At 34.9% G+C, this 13,778-nt stretch overlaps 1 protein-coding gene and 1 non-coding gene across 2 annotated transcripts; one reads left to right on the top strand and one right to left on the bottom strand.

The window, feature by feature from the left end:
• LOC137716182 (protein IQ-domain 26-like) lies at positions 1-1,898 on the bottom strand. The gene is made up of 3 exons (XM_068455594.1): positions 1,397-1,898; positions 1,101-1,307; positions 1-838 (listed from the first exon to the last, which is right to left on the bottom strand). Exons 1-3 carry the CDS (start codon positions 1,808-1,810, stop codon positions 167-169), a joined length of 1,293 nt encoding a protein of 430 aa, XP_068311695.1. The 5' UTR covers positions 1,811-1,898; the 3' UTR covers positions 1-166.
• A 10,815-nt stretch (positions 1,899-12,713) lies between these two features.
• Positions 12,714-12,785, top strand: TRNAM-CAU (transfer RNA methionine (anticodon CAU)). The gene has a single exon. It is a non-coding gene; the product is annotated as a tRNA-Met (tRNA).
• The last annotated feature ends 993 nt before the right edge of the window (positions 12,786-13,778 follow it).

The following is a 13,778-nucleotide window of genomic DNA, read 5'->3' as shown; positions in this document are numbered from 1 at the left end:
ATTAATTAACATTAATCATAACCCCATCATGATTCATTATAACCCAACATCAAAATCAGATCAAATCCTACTATAATATAACATTAATAACACTTAACTTTGGAATCTACAAATACATTTTCTAGTATTATATCCCCTGTTCTCGATCGTTACATGCATGCAACTACTAAAATCCAGAGGATCTCTCAAGCTTCCCAATCACAGCATTTTTGAAAACAATGGCGTCCTGCACTTGCGAGCAGGACCTCTGCATCCTAACCCCACTCAAACTGTTCCTCGACTCCAACATTTCGTTGAGCGAAAGCCGCTTCTTCGGCCCCGGCTCTGGCCTCTGTTTCGGAGCAGAGTGCGACCGCAACTTCGCCTTGAACGACTGAGTGCTCGCCATGTAATTCGGCGCATATCCTCCAAAAAAAATCTCATTACAAACACTCTTCGAAGGCGTGCCGGTGGCATTGCTATTAGCCCCTCCGCCGCACGAATTCATGAACCGCGGCGTGCTCTGCGCCGTGGAGATCATCCTGCATTCCTCCACGGAAAGCCCCCAGTCAGAATCTTGGTAGTTCCGGCTGTCGGGGATTGATAGCCGGGCAGGAGTACACCGACACAGGATTGGGGACGACAATGCTTGTTGGTAAGTCGGGTCGTCAGAGAATTCGGATGCAGAGCAAGTGTTTGTTCTCCGGGACCTGGATTTCGGCCTGCTGCCTGTATCGACCTCAACAATCTTGGGGTTTTCATCAGTGTTGTTGAAATTGTTGTCTCCCAAATTAGAAGCAGAGAGCCTTCTGCTGTGAGATGGAGCCGTCTGCTCACTCCTGCTGTCATTAAATCTCTCCTGCAACATTCAATTATTCACACAGCCAATGAAAAAAACAGAAATATTTATAATTTGGAAGAGAAATTATTTCCACAAATTCGTTTTCTCATTCTGCATATTCCTGTTTATTTCTGTTCTTCGATTTATTCAATTCAAAGAACGGAAATAAACGTGTGTGGGGTCGTAAAGGGTTGTGAGGAAATCGTTTCCCATTTTCAAATGCAAGTCTTTCAGGCGTCTCCAATGCACCGGAAAGTTTGGATTCGGTTGTAATTAGTACCATGGATTGTCGTATGCGGATTTCAAATCTGTTGTTCGATTCAATGCCGAAGAGCCCCCGATTTTTGTGAGAACGAACAGTTGCTTGAGCTCGAATCAGAGCTTGCATACTGTTGAGAGTTGCAGTCGCCTGCTTCCTCACTAGGTAGCCTCTCACTAATGCCTGCAACTTCACCAATCCTTTCAGAGCTCTGAGAGCTTTTCTAGCCTGCGTTTTTCACAAACCCAAAATCGGAAATAAGTGCTTTTTCAAAAAGTTAGAAACTTCGTTCAAAAAAAGAGCAAAACCCCACTTACCAAATAGCCTCTGAAACAAGTTTGAACTTTGACAGCGGCCCATCTCTCTCTACCGCCGCCGAACATGGTTCCTCTGCCGTGACTTGTAAGGCGGACGACCTCCACGGCCGCATTTGCAGCTGCAACCGCGGCGTCTGCAGCAGCAGCCGTGGCGGCTGCCACGGCAATTGCGTGCTTGTTCTGCTTCTGCTCTGTTTCTGTGTAGTAGGATCTCAGCCAGGCCGCCTCGGACGGCGAAATGTTGGGCGGAATGGTTGCTGGGTTGTGACAGAGTAGGGTTGCAGCTGCATCCTCTCTGCCAAAGCTGGAGCCTTTCTTGTGTTTGAAGTCGCCGGAAGTTGACTTTGGTTTTTGGTGTTTGTCTTTGGTCTTTATTCCACACAAGCCTTTGAGCCACCTTGTTGCTCTGTCCATTTTCTCAATCTAGAGATAGAGGGGAATGGTATGGAGAGATTGAATGTGAAAGGGGATTAAAACCCAGCAGAAGTTTTGAGTAGGTACTTTCCTTGTCGCGGAAAGCGGTGAAACAGAGTTGATAAAGAATAAGATCTTTAGAAAACGTAAAAAAAAATGTTGGGAAAAAATACTCATTTTTAACGCTCACACGCTTTTCTCATTTTTCTATTATCAGATTGAATGAATTGAAGAAAATTGATAGATAAAATTAACATAGGTGTGTAGAACGTAAAATGAGGTCAGATTAAATGAATTGAAGAAAATTGATAGACAAAATTAACATAGGTGTGTAGGACATAAAATGAGTGTTTGAAAAGCAGTACCTTTCTTTTTTGAGTATTTCAAGGATTTCCCTCCCGAGGAAGGGGAGTTTGGCTAAGTCACATAATAGGCGGCCTAATTTGGTATCAAATTCGCCATCTACGAGATTCGAACCTAAAACGAGGAATACCACCGGATCATAGTACTGAGTTACTCTACTCTCTGATTTTAACCCTTAGACTTTTATTTTAAATGATTTGTCCTCAAATTTATTATAAATCATTACTTTTACCGGTCATGTTTATCCACATTTCATAAATTAAAAAATAAAAAAATTAATAAAAATGACTTGAAAACTTTGAGTTATAATCAAAATGACAAAAATATGTTGTAAGTGAATAGTACCGGGAGTGACTTTTTAGAGTAAAAATATCATTTTCATTAAAAGTGAACAGTACCATAAGTGTTTCGTTAAAATTCCCATGAAAAAAAATGTTGAATGTCATATTTTAAGAAAAATAACAAGTAATTTTACAAAACTTAACAAATACTACTTGATGATCGGCACATGATATTTTTCGAATGTAAAATAAGGATTGGAATGTGGTTAATCATGCAGGTACGGAAGACTGGTGATTTATAACAATTAAGTGGGAATGACCGAAAAAAAATTTTAGCTAATAAAATTTAACACCTTTCATGTTTGGGATAATATACAAAATAGCAAACGAAGTTTTAATTTTCTTATATTAATTCAGAAAGTATCGAAATTTTACTAATTTATGTAATCAATCTGATTGATTCTTTGATCCTTCATTAATTTGATGCATAATGAGAACAAGGAACACTTATATAGGTTAATCTGACAAAAACTAAAACTAATTAATTAGACATTTAAACAGACATATAAGTCGACACAATCTCAAAACTCCATAGTGCAATGTAAAAGAAAAGAAACTTCGTGACCTTAAACCTGAAATGTGTCACTAAAATATAGTTAACCTTAAATTCTTAGTTCAAAAATATTCTTTGGTTTTTAAATATTTTGAACCCAATAAAGACAGAGAAGGAGTTTTGCGCCACAAATCCCAAGTGAAAAATATAAATTGAGGAAGTTACGTGTAGCAGAAAATCCAAAAAAAAGTGAAGGGTAAAATAAGGGATATTTTATTTGAACTCATGTAATCTCTTTCTACACCCAATTTAAATTTAAATTGTTAATTGTCTATTTTACCCTATTTCATAATTAATATTAAGTACATAATGAAATTAATAATAAAACTCAAATTTATCAATAAACCCATTAAACTCTATCATCACTTCTTGTTTATCCTACGTTCATTCTGGCTAAAACCCTAATAAGTCTTGTAGAGAAGACAAGTTTCTTTTTATTGATGGATGGTGATTTTGAAGTTTTGAATCCTCCAACTAAGGTATAACTTAATTTATGAATATTTTGTTCATTTGATTTCAATTTTTTTAAAGCTTAGAAGATGAATATTTGGGTTTCAATTTTTTTCATCAATCCTGAATGGTTTGTTAAATTTTCTGCAATTGGAAAATTCTAAGGAAAAAATTCTTACCAATGTTCTTAAATTATAAACTTCCTTACTTGTTGATAAGTATAAGGGGATGAATTGTTTGATTTGTTGCTTATGCACATCAGTAAAAAGAAAAAAGGCAAATGTCGGAGTTTGGTAGCAGAAAGAAAAAAAAAAAGCCATGGAAATGCTAGTGGGAAGAGGGGAGGGGGGGTTGGGCAAGGGCATCTCTTTAAAAAAAAAAATCAATTACATATGTTATTTTATAAAGGGAATGCGGGTAAAGATAACTTAACATTTTGAATTGTGTTTGAGATTAGGGGTGGTTCGGTATGGGATACCGAACTAAAACCTTAGTCCCGATTTCCAAACCGAAATTTTCGGTATTCTCAATTTCAAGACCGATCCCAAACCAAAATTTCGGGAATCCCGAAATAGTTTTGGTATTTCGGGACAATCGGGAATCCTAAAATATTTTTGGGCTTTTGGTGATTCTGTATTCCCAATTCCCATAGCTGTTATATTTTCACTGAAATAATCAGGAACATACTTCAAACATTACTGTGCTTCTTGTTTTCCTTCGTTTCGTGATTGTTTTTCCATTACTAGTTTCAACTTCATACTCCCGATGAGTTACCTGGCATGAAGTTGAGGAGGTAGAAGGAATAATGCATGAATTGATCAAACGATATCCGTAGGCAACATTAAACTCTTAAACAACCACCAGTGCAACCGTGGATAAGTTTTATATGATATCTTCTTTTTTAGTACTGAGATGCATTTATAAGTTTATAACCTATAGTACTGAGATATTAATTCTTTAATAAAAAAATAATATAAATGAAGAAATTAAGTTAAATGTAAAAAGATATTACATGAATTCAAATAAAATTCCTCGTAAAATAATAACGTAAACGAGGAATTAACTCACATCTCACCTTGGTAGAATCTGATTCCCACCTGAAAAGTGACAAAAAAGAAATGTAAGAAAAAACACTTGTGGGAAACGGAAAGGGAAAGGGAAAGGGATTGAAACGCTCGAATTTTCACTGCTCCAATGAGCAACTCGGATTCTGGGAAAAAGCTTGTATTGTATCTCTCTTCTTTTATTTTTATATTATTTTTTCTTCTGAAAAACAAAAGAAAAAGAAGAAGAAAGCCTTATTTCCCTACAGAATAAGTCTCTGCTCTTCTGTCTCACAACTTTCTGGAGCGACGTGTCCTAAAAAAGAAAGGATACCTCAGTGTCTTCACTTTCTGACACTCGACTCGTGAATCCGTGATGCCATAATTCTCTGTAAAAATATACCATTTTCTACTTTAATTAAAATGAGTTTTAATGAAATATTTCTAGTACTATTTATTTTTAACGAAAGATCATATTTTTTTTATTTTTATACCATTCATTATACCTTTAGTTGTCATTTTTCATTAAAACTATAGTTTTTTTGGACTTTTCGTTATTTTTCCTTTAATTAAAGGGAACTTTAACGAAAAGCTCCCGGTACTGTTCACTTTAAAGAAAAATCATATTTTTAGACTAAAAAGTCAATCATGGTATTATATACTTTGCCCTTTGTTTTGTCATTATCGTTAAAACTCAAAGTTTGCAAACCATTTTCATTAGTTTTTCTTTAATTAAACCCATTTTATGCATTTCATTGAATTAGTCCTCCTATGAGACGAACGTCTATGGGTGATGCAATGATATTGGTGTTGAAAAGAAAGCTTAATTAGTCTGGCTATGAAACCGACGTCATTACTATCGGATTCTCTTTGTGAGGATATCGGAAATTCGTGAATTATGTCCCTTTATCGTACAACATGCGATCATAAATCATTTTAAATTATTCTAAAAATATGACTTTAGCCCCTGAAACTCAAGTTTCTTTACATAAAATCCAATATAGCCTTTTTATCTCAATAAAACACAATGACTAGGCTCTACATAAGCAAATTCATTAATTTTGTTTGCCTTTACATATTTTTTATTTTTCAGATGCCTAAAATACCCCTAATTACAATTTTAATGTAGACATTTAATTATATGCACATTTAAAGGGAGAGATTAATGGAAAAAAAATGCATTAATTTAAAATCATTGCATATTAATATATCATAACAAATTGTATGTTAAGGCAAAAAAGAATTAATAATGTTAGAGAATTGTTATTAGCGCTCCAAAATTCTCATTCTACACTCTAAACTTTCTATCTTTAGAAAGAAAAATACACTTATGAGGAGAGTAGAATGAGATTTTTGGAGTGCCAATAACACTTCCCTAATGTTATACTTTCCTTAAGATTTCGTAATTGTTTTTCAAATTTGCATAAAATTAGACAATTTTAATTTAATCTTGTCATTTTCTTACCAAATGAAAATCTAAAAGAGCATTATAAAATAATTTACCTATATTTAAAAAATATAGGTAAATTATTTGGACATGTGTGTCACATCCCGGCCTAGGCCCCACCATATTCCGGGCTCGACTCCACCGTAGCACGATATTGTCCGCTTTGGGCCCCGACCACGCCCTCACGGTTTTATTTCTGGGAACTCACATGAGAACTTCTCAATGGGTCACCCATCATGGGAATGCTCTCGTCCCTTTCTCGCTTAACTTCGGAGTTCCGATGGAACCCGAAGCCAGTAAGCTCCCAAAAGGCCTCGTGCTAGGTAGAGATGAGAATATACATATAAGGCTTATATGATCCACTCCCTTAGGTGATGTGGGATCTAACAATACACCCCCCTTAGGGGCCCGACGTCCTCGCCAGCACACCTCCGGCCAGGATTGACTCTGATACCAAATTGTCACATCCTGACCCGGGCCCCCACCACATCACGGGCTCGACTCCACCGTAGCACGATATTGTCCGCTTTGGGCCTCGACCACGCCCTCACGATTTTGTTTCTGGGAACTCAGACGAGAACTTCCCAGTGGGTCACCCATTATGGGAATGCTCTCACCCCTTTCTCGCTTAACTTCAGAGTTCCGATGAAACCCGAAACCAGTGAGCTCCTAAAATGCCTCGTGCTAGGTAGAGATGAGAATATACATATAAGGCTTACCAGATCCACTTCCCTGGACGATGTGGGATCTAACATGTGTATTAGTAATAAATTTGCCCTGTGTATGTAATGATACATGCAAAATAATTTACATATAAAATAAAATAAATATTATTTGATTCAAAATAAATTTATCTATATTTTATATAATAATATAAGAAAATAATGATATGTGCAAAATAATTTACCTATTGTTTAATCTTATAAGAAAATAAAGATACTGTTTTAATCTTATAAGAAAATAATTTACCTATTGTTTAATCTTATAAGAAAATAATTTACCTATTTTTTAATCTTATAAGAAAATAATTTACCTATTTTTTAATCTTATAAGAAAATAATGTATCTACAATTTAATCTTATAAGAAAATAATATACCTATTTTTTAATCTTATAAGAAAATAATGTATCTACTATTTTATTTATTTTTATTTTTATTTTGTCGAATATCTACTGTTTTATTTTAATGGAGATAATTTGTCTTGGTTTAATTTTTACAAAATAATTTATGCACTGTTTAACTTTACCAAAATAATGAAACTACTATTTTAATTTACCTACAAAATAAGTGCTATTTGATTCAAAATTAATTTACTTATATTTTACATATAAATATAGATAAATTATTTTTAACATGCATATATAATAACAAACAAAAAATGCCTAATGTATGTAATAATCTAGGTAAAATAATTTACCTACAACATGAAGGAATATTAATTGGTTCTTTGTTGTTTTTATCAAACAATATTATTTGATGCAAAATAACTGATTGTACAAAGGATTTTTTTTTCCATACGAAAAATGTGCCCATAATTGTTTATGAACATGGCTAAATTAATATATATATATATATATATATATATATATATATATATATATATATATATATATGTTCCTAATATTTATCATACAAGAAAGGTAAAATTTTCATATGGGGTTAATTGCTAATCATAATTAGGGTGAGTAATAATATTTATTGACATAATTAGGGTTTTGTGGCATAAGTTTGTAAATATGTGATAATAATTGATTACATATTTGTCTGCATGGTACTCTATTTGAAATTTGGGTTTATTTGGATGTTTAATATTAGGTGGGTTTTTGTTTGGAAAATAGGAGTTTTAAGGGCTTTTTTTTAAAGAACTCTAAATTCTTTTATTTAAAATTGAACACAAATAGTACTGTACGAAAAATGATCGCATGATGTATGATGAAATGACACAATTCACGGATCCTCAAAGAGAATCCGGAGAGGATCTTGTTGGGTGATAACAATGTTGAAAGCAACTATCAATGCATTTTCAATAAGATCGGTTGCATGGCTTTCTTTCTTATGCACATGAAATTTTCGTTCATTCAGTTCCCTAGTTACATTTACATGTGAAGCAAATCATTACGGTTCTAGGTTCTTAATCTTCTAATCGGCAATGAATGCACGGATATCAGTTTCGCAACAAAAAAACACAATATCAACTGCACGATCGTTCTTTCTCTCGTACTTATAATTTCTCGTCATTCAAATTTCTCGTAGCATCTACAAGTAAAGCAAATCATTACCTTTCTATTTTTATTTATTTTTTAAAATTCTGATCGTCCACGAATGCATGGTCGACTGAAATTTAATAGGGTTGTTTGTTTGATCTTGTGGATTTTGTTATTCTTCTTCTTCTTGTTTCTCTGGGCCAATGTTGGGAGGGCTGCTGTGCTGCCACCCCTTTTTAACCCTGTATTTTGGATTAAAAGATGATTCGGCCGGTTGCAGTTGCAGCATCTAAAGATAAGAGAACCAGAATTCTTTTACACTGTTTCTTTCAATTATTCGTGCACTCATTCAACGCTCCGGAACTTTGCTTTTACCCTTTTCTCTGCAACTTCTGTTCGACCATGCACACATTAAATAGCTTAGTTACAGTTTTTCTCTCCCATAATATACTTTATGCAGGGTTGAGTCATTTCATACATTAAATTTATATATTTCTAAGGCTAATGTTACCAAAGCAATATGTTCACGGATGAGATACAATTACCTTATACTTTTTAGATTACGAACACGTATTAAATACGAATATTTACAAATGATTCATGAGAAGGTGTATTAGACCAATCAGATTACCAGACCCTTGAAGTCGTGGTACATCACTGAATGAGCCAAATATATCACTCAATGAGTTTTTTTTTTTTTTGGTCAATAGGAATTCCATTAATAAAGCAACATGGAAAAGAAAATACAGAAAGACTGCTTAGAAAAGGAGAAGATAAGCACATCTCGTTCTGATAGTGTTTTTAGGCATTCTGTCGAGTATGTATTTGTATTGTAGCTGAACTCGTACAAATATATTGTATCAATAGGTCAAAAATATATTATGGATACACATTTTTTCAAAAACCATTGAAGGTGTATGTATACAGTTTAGTTTGTCGTAAGAACTAAGCAGTTTTTTAACCAAGAGAAAAAGGTGAAAGTGTCTCGAAATAGTGCACTTTCGAAAACAAAAGTAAAGATGCATGTGCCAACAAGTAATGGACAACCCAAGGTGGGTTCCTGTACTGAAGCTGAATTTACACTTACAACTATAGTGCTGTAAAATGCATTTTTGAGAGGAAAGTGATTAAATGAGAGTTTGTCCCCTGCCACATTAATTATCAATAATTAAACAAAATTGGCAACCCTAATAATAGCCCTTTGCAGACCTCTATCTCTTAGTAGGGTAGCTGCTCACTAGGAAAATAACATACATGCAACTTGAACGGTAATGTGACGGCTACTCAAGCTAGTCATGGATATTTATGAGAGAAAGTAAAATTATATCAACTCGTTAGTGGCGTCTCAAACTAATAATACAATGTTATGTAAAAGAATAAGCACACGTACTATCATATTAGTGTTTCATGATGCTTGGTGGCAAACTAAGGAGATATTCTCTTGTGCAACAAGACCGGGTGGCACCATTCATTAAGTACATGTTTCACGACTCCCGTGTTCAAAAAATAAACCAGTCATTCAATAAACACTTGTTACGTGATGAATTGCGATAAAAGAATCTCTCCATCTTGAGAGTGTATATGTACGTCTTTCTCACGTGATAAGACTCTAAATATCGACAAATCGATATCACACTGACTGTAAGTTTATCTCGCTGATAAAATTTCAGGCACCAAAGGAGGTAAAATGGTAAATTGAGTTTCATTTGAGATACATTGATTTCATAGCTGGAAATGTTTGGTATACCATGAAAAAGCAAAATCCAAAATGAGGTAAAGAAATTGGTATATTTTCGGAAATGCCACACAAATTTATAGGCCATAGGTTTGACAAATTGGGTTTGGCGGAGGCTCATCATTTGCGTACGATGGTGCTTAAACTTTCAGCTTTCAATTCATGGATTTTAGGGTTTCAGCATGGAGACGGCAGGATGAAGAGATTGACTTCATTAGTACGTAATTACTTTGTTGTGCACCACGAGGGGAAGTGGGGAACCAAATGGTGACGGATTGTCGGAATTTACATGGAAAGAGGAAATTTTGTACACTTTTTCTTACTTACAAAGAAAAGTTGATAGATTCTTTCATTTTGTTGCCCTATTTTATTTTAATTACTTTCTTGTGCGACTGCAAAGTTTCCTTATGTATCACAAGTTTCAATAAGTTGTCCGTGCCTAGCTAGTAGCTATGGCTAAATCCATGCTTAAAAGTTTTTTTTTTTCCTCTACTTCTATTCCTTTTTATTTGGACGGTTATTGTTAAATCACGTTACTATCTTATATTAATTTTTTATAAAAAAAGAAAGACAAAAGAGAGAGAGTGAGATTAGGGAAGGAAAGAGGATGGAAAGAAGAGAGGAGGGAATGGGATGAGATGGAAAGGGGAGGAAAAATAATTTTAACCCGAAAACTACAGTCGTGAACTATGATTGCAGCTCAAAACAATCTTCTGCACAAACATAATTGCGTATCAGAATATAGAGTTCCCTTCTTCTTCAAAAACTCAAGTGTATAAAAAAGTTGTAGTCACTCATGTTTGATCTTTAATCTAACGGTGGAGAAGAAAATAGTACAACAAAAGTTATCTGGACATTTACTGTTGAATTAAGGGTTGATCGAACAGCATGTGTTCACAATTAGCTTCGATCATGGGGTCTAAGAGAATGAAAGAGTCAGAAAGTAGGTTTACCTATGTAGATTCCAATTTCAATTTGAATCCCAAAGTAGGTTTACCTATATTTGAATTATGAGGACAAATTTGCATTAGATATTGGAAAATCCTAGGGGACTATATCTTAGATCATATAATGTGACAGTTGATGGTTATATACATTTTTTAGTGATTTAAACTAGGAATTCAACTGTCAACTGCCACATCATGTAGTCCACAAAATATAGTTTAAAAACATGATCTCCCTAGCATCAACCATTGATATTATGCACTCTGTTATTGTACTGTAAAACGGTAGTTACGGATTTCATAAATCATAGCCTTCTTCCAACAGAAATGGCATTAACTGCAAGAATAACAAACTAAACAAGCTAATGAACAATACAAGATGATGACCCAAAAAAAATTAACAATGCTAGACATACCACGTTTTATACAGTCATTTAATACCACATAATGTGGTAAGGAACGTATGGGTGTATCTCTCGTGTAGAACAACCGCCCGATTGGATTATGCAACAGCTTGATAGGTGTAAGTCCAAGAAAAACAGGTTTTGACTGGTGTAGTCAAATTAGGATTTGAGAAGATTTTAAAAGACTTTAAAATCCTAGTATAGTCAATTAAAAGATTTTAAAGGATTTTGAAATCCATTCAAATCTAGGTGTAGTCAATTAAAAGATTTTAGAATCCTTTAAAATCTAGGTGTAAATTAAAGGATTTTAGAATCCTTTAAAATATAGGTGTAGTCAATTAAAAGAGTTTAAAGGATTTTAAAATCCATCCAAATCCAAGTGTATTAAAAAAATCAAGATTTTGGAGGATTTCAATAAGTTGTGGATTTTGTGGGATTTGAGAGCCAAAAGTATATATAACCAAGACTAAACAGAATCCAACCTCATCCCCTAGGATTTCAAATCCTTCCATCACAATCCATTCAAATTCTTTAAAAATCCATATGAATTTTGTAAGAGTCTTTAATCCTCTTAAAATCTTAGTTTGACTACACCCTCCTAATTTGAGGGATTTGCATTCGATTTGAATTCATAATACATTGTTTGTTTCGAAGAGAACAACGAAATGGAAAAGACACAAAAGTTTGCAGTGACATTTGAGATTTGAGACAAGTGAGATTTATAAAATAAGATGCCCATTCAGTATACATTAGAGTAGAACATTGGTAGTACTAAAAAGGATGCCATATTTTTGGAAAATCAATGACCATTTCAAAGGAATGGGCTTGTACATATGAGTTGTCAAGGTACAATATATTGGTCTTATAGACATTATATCCTCTGCCCCATTTGGAACCATGATGACGAATGATGGGTACAGTGGCATATGTGGGGGTGAATCATTGAGATGGGTATGGCTTGAGTCAGAGGGAAATGAAGAAGAGGGAAATCCACTGACCTTATACAACAGAATGGGTTCAAAGAAGCTGATGTATTACGAGCTAAATTTGGCCAGTCACAATTTGACACTTGCACATTTTGATGTCGATGCCGAAGATATTTCAAGAGAAAAAGAGAAATAGAAATAGAATGGATAGTATGAGGTCGGTCGGCCACTCACATCCTGACACATTCATAAAACTATGGGCAGAAAGCCCAACTATTGCAGGAAACAATTCCAGTTACTTCTGTGGTAGCCTGGTAAGATTATAATTGGGCTCCCTCTCATTGAGTTCATAGTGAACTTCGGTCATAGGGCTTAGCCCGTGTCATCACAACACAATCGTACGACTCTCAGTTTCTGGGCCCAAACATGGGTATTAGGTCACACAAAGTTTATAAGCTTAATGGGTCACGGATAATAATAAACAAATAAGTTAATCAGAGTGGCGCAGCGGAAGCGTGGTGGGCCCATAACCCACAGGTCCCAGGATCGAAACCTGGCTCTGATATATTTTTTCATACTGTTTCGTTACTTCTCTGTGCTTCTCGGCAGCGCCCCATTTATTTTCATCCATGTGCGATCTATTAATGGCTGGAAAGAAAGCTTGGAGTTCAACACAGAAAATGTTCTTCCTTTTGGAAAAACCTACCACATGCTTCTGGGTATGATATGAACCTTTTGTTTAGAGCCTACAAGTTCCAACGATTTAAAACTTTGATGGAACAAATGCTTTGGTGCCTAGTAAAAAAATCCCTTCCCCCAAAGGTCCCAAATAAAAGTTGAAAACAACTTAGAAAGCTCGATTACACCGGCATGCTCTGACCAGTACCAATAAAACAATAACGTGTGGGCAAATACTTACACATCTTTATTTTATTAACCCGAAACGGCTTCGTAGTGATAAAATCATGCCATGTAAATCTTTCTCCCAAAAGCTATAATACATTTGCCACTTCTCCTAAATGTCATATCTGTGTGTACTATCTACTGGCATGCATGCATGTTTTAGAAGTGATTCAATATATTTACAAAAATAAATAAAAATTATTAAATAGTTTTGCTTTTATGACCACCAACATTTAGATTGGACCCACGTGTCGACCACAAAGGAGGTTGAAAATGATGGGTTTGGGAGTGAGAGGTGAGACCCTGAACAGTGCTACAAACCCTAGATGGTGGCACAGGGCCATGTGTAGAGAGAAGTCGAGTACCTCCAGAGAGGAGACATGCCATGCCAATTGGAGAAATAAAGCAACAAACACAGACAGTTGTGCAAATCATGCATGTCACACAAAAATAAAAACCCTAATCTCTTTCATGCAGAAAGCCTTGTAATTTTAGAATATTCCAAACTCCAAAGTGCATGACAATAATGTGCCTAGCTCTAGCTAGCTCTTTGTTGCTTATAAGTTGGACAAAGGCTGCCTCTATGCCCTAATTTAGGCTACAAGGTATCTAGTTCATGTGGGTAAGAGCTAATGGGCTATGGGGTTTCTTTCAT

Source organism: Pyrus communis, chromosome 1 (assembly GCF_963583255.1).
Source record: "Pyrus communis chromosome 1, drPyrComm1.1, whole genome shotgun sequence".
Lineage (NCBI taxonomy): Eukaryota > Viridiplantae > Streptophyta > Magnoliopsida > Rosales > Rosaceae > Pyrus > Pyrus communis.
The sequence above is the reverse complement of the archived record's forward strand: the minus strand, read 5'-3'. Positions and strand labels throughout refer to the sequence as shown.